Below are 8343 nucleotides of genomic sequence, written 5' to 3'. Positions count from 1 at the left end.
GTTGGAGGTTGCTGTGAGTGTGATGCCATAGCACTCTACCCAGGGGGATAGCTTGAGGCTCCGTCTCAAAAAAAAAAAAAAAAAAAAAAAAAAAATATATATATATATATATAAAAGTTCCTAAAATGAAAAAATATGCAAATTAACAATGCTTGTTAATAAACAACCATGCATTTTATTTTGTATTTATTTATTTATTTTGAGACAAAGTCTCACTTGGTAGCCCTCGGTAGAGTACTGTGGCATCTTAGCTCACAGCAACCTCAAACTCTTGGGCTCAAGCGATTCTCTTTTCTCAGCCTCCGGAATAGCTGGGACTACACGCACAACGCCGGGCTATTTTTAGGGACGGGAGTCTCGCTCTTGTTCAGGCTGGTCTTCAACTCGTGAGCTCAGGCAATCCACCAGGCTGGGCCTCTCAAGAGTGCTGGGATTACAGGCGTGAGCCACTGTGCCCGACCCTTGTACATTTTAAAAATTGATTCCATTATGCCTCTGAACAGGGGTATAGGGGATTAAGTAGGGACAGCTGGGATCATTCCTATTCAATTCCAATTACCCACTGTATTCCTACGTAGGAACAGCAAAACTGCAAATCCACTTGCCAGCCCAGGTCAAGAACACAAAGTAAGCAGAGCCACAACAGTACAGGGAGCTGTTGGCAACCCCTTCCCAAAACTTCAAAACTGATAGCTAACTCCCTTAAAGACACAGGTAACTATGTTTAATATTTCAGATAACAATAAATGCTTTCTATGCGACCACCAAAAGGAAGGGTATAAAAAGTATGTTGAGTCTAGGCGTTAGGCTGACAAGGGGGTGGGGCGTACAGACTTTCCAGACTCCAACTCCAGGATTCACATTGTGAATCAGAGTTGCCAAGAAACCAGTCAGTCGGAATCAAGATACTTATCAAGCTATCAAGAAAGTCTTTTTCCCCTCAAAATGTATTTTTCCCAAGTAAAGGAGGTTGAAGTGTTTAGACACAGAACTATACCACTATTCCTGTCACTGTCATCCTCTCCCGCCCAATCCATCTCCGTTCTACTACTCTCCCCTCAGCTGGGATGACAAAGACCCCAGCAGGGGATCTTGGCAAGGCCATCCCTGCAAGTTCCGAAGTAAAAGCACCTATTCCCTTTCCTTCTGTACCTGCCCACGTGCGGTTGGACGCTCTGTTGCCTACAACTCAGAAACATGCCTCTTCTCACGCAGTGGTTCTCAACCTTCCTAATGCCACGACCCTTTAGTACAGTTCCTAACGTCGTGGTGACCCGGACACCTGAGGAGCGGTGTCTCTGTTCCTAAGACCTTCGGAAATATGTGTTTTCCGATGGTCTTAGGCAACCTTGTGAAAGGGGGGTCGCGACCCACAGATTAAGAACCGCTGCGAGTCTACTGCAACACAACCACGCCACATTGTAGACCTCACTCAGCGTCCCCGACAGGCCGATGAGCTTTCTGCTACGCTCGCTCCACAATATCTTTCTAGAGCCGTGAGAAACCCAAGCTTGGCTCCGCGCTGAGAAAGAGTCGAGACTGGAGCCCGGTGTTCCGATTCTATCGCTCTCACCTTATAGAGAATAACGGTCCTGCCGCTGTCGGTGACTAAAAACTGGTCGGTTTTGTCGCTGTGCTCCACGCCTAAGAGTCTATCAGGTCCAGCGCCCAGGACTAAAGACGACAACGTGAATTCCTCCTCCAGGGCTGCCATTTTGGGCAAACCTACGGACGGCGGCGTATCGCTCCCGGCATACTTCGCGCTTTCTCTCGCGATAAAGAACGGGTTTGATGGGGCGGGCGCAAGCCAAAGCAGAAACCCACTCTCGCAGCCTGCGACCTCTGGCGGGCTAAAGGAGCGCGGTAGGGTAGGGAGGGCCCGGGGTGTGCGTATAGACCCCGCCTCCCGAGGCCACGCCTCCGAAGGCCACGCCTCACCCGTGTCCCGGATGTGTTCCTAGCGAGCAAGCGAAGGGCCCAGACCAGGAACTGATACACATTTAGTGCCGTCTGTCGTACGTCGCCATTCAGTGTTATCGTCTTTAAAGACTGAAGGATGGGCTGGAGAAGTGGGCGAATATAAATAAACTAGGTTGCTTTTTACTTTAAGGAAACTCCCGAGGAATTCCCACCATGGCCTTGTGGAACAGTATGCCAAGGAAAAAATGGCTCTTTATTTAAATAAGCTGTCGATATCGTGCTGATTGTGAAGGAAGGCCTTAACCCCCTCCAGCTTCCCAACCCCCCCCACCCCCCACCCCAAGACAGCCTTTGCAACCTTTCAGTCCTCTGGGGTTGTCTCTGTCTCAGCTTGTTCTTTTAGCCTTTCCCCAGGAAATTCAGACTACTGACAGCTTGAGGAAGGTGAAGCAGTTTTTGGCAAGGCTTCATTTCCGGGAGAAATTTGTGTTTCTAAGATAAGCATGGCTGATTCAAAGATAATGTAAAAAAATTCAAAGTAAAGCGTAATTGTGTATGTTCTTAGGAAGAAACCATCTAATAGGCAGTTACTAAATAAATGTTCCATGTGTTAACAAAAATCCCTCGGTTTAGATTTAGCATCCACCAGATAACCATGTGTGGTGGTCTTCCTTGTCACGTTGTAACACCGGGAAAAAACATCCAGCTGTTGGGAAGTATTCAAATAGAACAAATTCTTTTTTTCTTTTTTTTTTAAGAGACAGGGTCACCCGGGTTGGAATGCAGTATCATAGCTCATTGTAATCTTGAAGTTGCTCGGCTAAAGGGATCCTCTGGTCTGTGTCTCTCCAAAGGACCTATGCTAAATTCTTACAAGGCTAATAGGCCTTTATTTTTCAAAGGGACTAAAGGCTCTTTGAAATTCGTGGCCCCTTTGTTAGCAGGAAAAACAATAACTGTCCGTCTTGAGATTTAGCCCAGACATTTATACCTCTGTGAAACCTTCCTTTTCTTCCCAATAAATCAGCCCCTGTACTGAACCTTGGCACATACTTCCCATATTTTGATCTCATCCTAGGCTTCTCTTTCTCTAGAAAGTCTTCCTTGACTCCCTGAGACAATTAAGTGTCTGACTTCAGGGTATGAGTGGCATTGTAACATGTGTCATCCAGGGCTGGGATGGATTAGTTTTTCTTGTATCTCATAATATTTCTTTGAAGGAGCTTGGGTGTTATCATTAGTGTTTGGCATAGTGCCTGTTCTATAAATATTTGTAGGACTAATGACTAGACAGTGAAAGCTTCATCATAATATTGAACTTGTATTTTCCATCTTCTTCAGCTTGAAGACACTAAAAGATGGGTTCTCCAACTTTATAGTTTCAGGACTCCTTTAGTTTGTTAGAAATTACTGAAGACCAGAGCTGGGCATGGTAGGGCATGCCTGTAGTTCCAGCTACTCCTGAGATGGAATGATCACTTGAACCCAGAGGCATAGTGTAACCTTTGGGGCCTGGGTGTGTGGAAGGCCCTTGAGGGAGTCTCAGTGGAAAGAAAAAATGGGAAGACTCCCCCCCAAGAAGTGAAGTGGCTAAGCCCCACCCTCCTGAAGACCAGGAGACCTTAGGACAAGAAAAAGAACAGCTACCTGAAGAGTACAATGGTACTTCTTAAGGATGCTAAGAATTGGAATAACTTCTGACTTATTTTTAGGCCTAGAAAAGATTGTGGAAGTGGAGATAAATATTTATTTATTTTGATGGAATCACATTTGGTGGTTCAATGGAGATAAATTTTTAAATTTTCTTTTCACATTCCCTATTTCCTTTACTTCCTGTCTCCCACCCCCTTCTTTCCTTCTTTCTTCCCTCCCTCCCTCCCTTCCTTTCTTTTGTGTTGAATTGTGTCTCTCCTTCCCACAAATTTATGTGTTGGAAGTCCCAATGCTCAGTACTTCAGAATGTGACTGTGTTTGGAGATAGTATCTTTGAAGAGTCAATTCAAGTAAAAGGGCAGGTACTAAGGCAATACAACTGGTTTTGTTATAATATGTGGTGGTGAGGACACAGATGTGCATTAAGGAGAGCCTGTGAAGACCCTGGGAGAAGAGGCCATCTACAAAGCAAGGAGAGAGGCCTTGGAAGAAACCAACCCTGATGACACCTTGATCTCAGACTTTTAACATCCCCAACCGTGAAAAAATGAATGTCCATTGTTTAAGCAACCCAGTCCATGGTACTTAGTTTTGACAGCCTGAGCAAACTATAACGATAAGTTACACATTCACAAAATTGTGAAATTAAAAAAGGGTACATAGTATAGACACCCAGCCACCTTGTTCTCCTTCCCAGAGAGGATCATTTCAGGTAGATTTTCAGCCTATGCAAGTCATGTGTCCCTGTGTGTGTTTTCTCTGTCCTTCCACCTTTTATACACACGGCAGCATTGTATATCCCCTGCTGTGCCTTCTGCTTTTTCACTTTCTATACTGATAGGGATAGGAATGATAATTACCTGATCGGCACATAAAGTGCTCTCTTGTGATTTTTCACTACTGCACAATAGGAACAGATTTTTGATAGTTTGGGGATTTCACAAAATATGTGGATTGCACATTCATAATATTGGTAAATATTCTATTTGTTAGGTTGGGTGGTAGGATCAGGAAGATGAGGTTATTATTATTATTATTTTTTTTTTTTGAGACAGAGCCTCAAGCTGTCCCCCTGGGCAGAGTGCCGTGGCATTACAGCTCACAGCAACCTCCAACTCCTGGGCTCAAGCGAGTCTCCTGCCTCCGCCTCCCAAGTAGCTGGGACCACAGGCGCCCGCCACAACGCCCGGCTATTTTTTGGTTGCAGCTGTCGTTGTTTGGCGGGTCCGGGCTGGGGATTCGAACCCGCCACCTTAGGTGTACGTGGCTGGCGCCTTAGCCGGTTGAGCTGTAGGTGCCGAGCCGAGATGAGGTTATTATTATGCTTCATAACTCACATTGTGAAAATTGGTAAGGAGGAAAAAAATAAAGCTCAGGAGGGGAAGTGAAGCGTGGACGTGTGGGGGAGGAAGGGATGGTGTTTTAGTTAGAGGAAGCTTCCTGGAGAGGGTGTCTTGAGTAAGGACAGGAGGGAGGTGAGAGAGCTAATCGTGTATTTAGGTTGGAGGAGAACATTCTCAGCAGTAAGTACAAATGCCTGGGGCCTAAACAGAGAGATTCCTTAGAAAGCTATTACAGTTGTCCAGGTGAGAGAGATAGACACCATCTCTCTGAGAGAGAGAGGACACCATCGTTAGAGGCCTCCCTTCCTACCACAACTAAAACAAGTCTTGCCCATCATTCTATTAACTCAAGAAGCTGTTTTCTTTTTATCATAGTTTGTAATGGTTTTATTTATTTGTTTTGCTCATTTATCCAGTTTCCTCCACTATGTCATAAGCTTCTTTGGAGTTGGGGGGGGGGTCCTGTCATATTTACCTATGCATCCCCATCACCTAGCACTTGGTAGGCCATCAGCAAAAATGTGCTGTTTAATTGAATGAATGACCTCACATTTTTTCTTCCTAGCACCCGCACTACTGACTTATCCAGACAAGGAGTTTAATACTTGTTGCTGGATAAATTGTACTTAGACAACAAGCTGTGGAAATAAATAGAATGTGGACTTGATCCGTTAGGGTGAAAGAAAACTCCGTAGTTGAGAAAGCTGGACCTGCACTTGCATATTTATCTGCAAATTTCACTCAGTTTGGTAAACTGTTAAAGGAGATTGCACGCCTTTCTGGAAAGAATATCAGGGGCAATTAGGGAACCAGGGGCCTTCTGTAATCTAGCCTAAACTAGGAACGGGGCGAAACGTTCCACTTCCAATATGCATCCATCAAGGTCAGTGAACAGAACAGGGCCTGGATATCCATCACTGGGTAGAGACATTTAAGAGCTGGTCTTCAAAGGAGCTTCGACCCTGTTCATTTTACTGTGTGCTGTGGATGGTCCGTCTGGATTGTTTGTCATGTTTATGCTTCCTGGCTGCCTCACTGTGAAGACTGGGGGATGATATCGCCTCTCACATTCAATTCCTAGAATTGAATCAGATGTATAAATATACAGTGAACAAGTCTAATTATATAACGGGTAGGAAGGGATGCTTGCCCATATTCAAAAGGGAGGATGTTACCCATTATGGATTTGTCATGGTAAGTTGACAATTGGTGATGTGCACATTGAATGAGTGGGGTATAGTAAGTATTCTGTCAGAGGAATATCTGTACAAGGAACATTTTGCAAAGAAGCTGGATGGTAGAAATGTATTTGCCACCAAATCTCTGTATTATATGAAAGCCGTGATGGTTCTTAAGTAAGATCTAAGATGCTCTGAGATGTTTTCCAGGTTTAGAATCTCAAAACACCTTTGGGGTAACTATTCAGACCATAACAAAAGATTGAATAATATTAGTGAGATTCAGGCAGACTGCTCTGAAAATGGTTTCTCCATAGCAAAAGTTGGAGTAAGAGGAAAAACTAAGATCTTTGTCATACTTTGGGGGCATACATTTCAGCCTAACGCCCTCCCAAGGGATGTCACAACCCAGTGGATGAATTTAAATTTTTTTATTATGCTAAAATATTTTATATAAATAGAAATAATGATTAAAACCATTTTAGCAACATTTCTTTTTCTTTTTTAAAAAATATTTTTGTAGGCTCGGCGCCTATAGCTCAACCGGCTAAGGCGCCAGCCATGTACACCTAAGGTGGCGGGTTCGAATCCCCAGCCCGGACCCGCCAAACAACAATGACGGCTGCAACCAAAAAATAGCCAGGGGTTGTGGCAGGCGCCTGTGGTCCCAGCTACTTGGGAGGCGGAAGCAGGAGACTCGCTTGAGCCCAGGAGTTGGAGGTTGCTGTGAGCTGTAATGCCACGGCACTCTACCCAGGGGGATAGCTTTTTTTTTTGTAGAGACAGAATTTCACTTTATTGCTCTCAGTAGAGTGCCATGGCGTCACACTGCTCACAGCAACCTCCAACTCCTGGGCTTAGGCGATTCTCTTGCCTCAGCCTTCCGAGTAGCTGGGACTACAGGCTCCTGCCATCTCACATGGCTGGATCATACAATAACTCTATTTTCAGTTTTTTGAGGAACCACCAAATTGTTTTGCGTAGCAGCTACACAATTTTATATTCTCACCAGAAGTACACAATGGTTCCAGTTTCTCCACATCCTTGCCAATACTTGTTATTTTTTGTTTGTTTAATAATAGCCATCCTAAAGGGTGTGCGTATTTGGAATTTGACCAGTATGCCCTGTGGTTTCACTATGACAGCACAGGCAAGTAAGTGGGAAGAAAGACGCAGGCTAAAGATTTGACAACAGGCCATGTGCAGAGCACAGTGCCTGGCAAAACCTGATGATCTTCAGGCACAGTTTGGGCTTCTTGTCATCATTAGGGCTCCTGGCTGGAGTTAGAAGAGCCCTGGGCAGTGACCAGCACTCTGGAAAAGTCAGTGCCAGCAGTTGAATGAACAGCCCAAGAGAGGTCTGGCCCCTGGAGGTCATTTCTGATTACTGGGGCTGAAGACCACGGAGAAGCAAAAGCAGGATAAGGCTTCCAACCTGCCCAGAAACCACTGACACTTCTCCATCTCTCAGATCCAAATTGTCCCATAACCTCACTTATTTCACAAATTCGTTTATTATTTTTTTTTAATTTTTTGAGACGGAGTCTGATTTTGTCATCCTCAGTAGAGTCAGTAGACTCAGTAGAGCTGTGGTGTCATAGCTCACAGCAACCTCAAACTGTTAGGCTCAAGTAACTCCAGGTAACTGAAACTACAGGTACCTGCCACAATGCATGGCCATTTGTTTTTTTTTTTAGCAATGAAGGTCTCTTTTGCTCAGGCTGGTCTTGATCTTGTGAGCTCAAGTGATCCGCTTGCCTTGGCCTCCCAGAGTGCTAGGATTGTAGGTATGAGGCCCTGTGTGTGGCCTCAAATACATTTTTTTTTTTTTGAGACAGTCTCAAGCTGTTGCCCTGGTAGAGTGCTGTGGTGTCACGGCTCATAGCAACCTCCAACTTTTGGGCTTAAGCGATTCTCTTATCTCAGCCTCCCAAGTAGCTGGGACTACAGGTGGCCACCATGACAACCAGCTATTTTTGGTTACAGTTGTCATGGTTGTTTGGCAAGCCTGGTGCTGGATTTGAACATGCCAGCTCCAGTGTATGTGGCTGGCACCCTAGCTGCTTGAGCTACAAGCACTGAGCCTCGAATACATTTTTTTTTCTTTTGCAGTTTTTGGCCAGGGCCAAGTTTGAACCTGCCACCTTGGGTATACGGGGCCGGCACCCTGTTCCTTGAGCCACAGGCGCCGCCCTTAAATACATTTTTTAAAAGCATGTGTATGTGGGCTTGGCACCCGTAGCACAGTA

General features: G+C 45.0%; 1 protein-coding gene across 2 annotated transcripts in view; it reads right to left on the bottom strand.

Moving 5' to 3' along the window:
- NOL11 (nucleolar protein 11) overlaps positions 1 to 1824 on the bottom strand; it is a 26392-nt gene extending 24568 nt beyond the window's left edge. For both annotated transcript variants that reach the window (XM_012803164.2, XM_023511109.1), the window contains exon 1: positions 1574 to 1824. In XM_012803164.2, coding sequence (XP_012658618.1) covers positions 1574 to 1714 — 141 coding nt within the window. In that variant the 5' untranslated portion in view covers positions 1715 to 1824. The remainder of the gene's footprint in view (positions 1 to 1573) is intronic.
- Between the last annotated feature and the right edge of the window lie 6519 nt (positions 1825 to 8343).

The sequence above is a fragment of the Otolemur garnettii genome, unplaced genomic scaffold, assembly GCF_000181295.1.
Source record: "Otolemur garnettii isolate 467f Iridium unplaced genomic scaffold, OtoGar3 scaffold00018, whole genome shotgun sequence".
NCBI classification, from domain to species: domain Eukaryota; kingdom Metazoa; phylum Chordata; class Mammalia; order Primates; family Galagidae; genus Otolemur; species Otolemur garnettii.
This window is presented reverse-complemented; position numbering and strand designations above follow the sequence as displayed.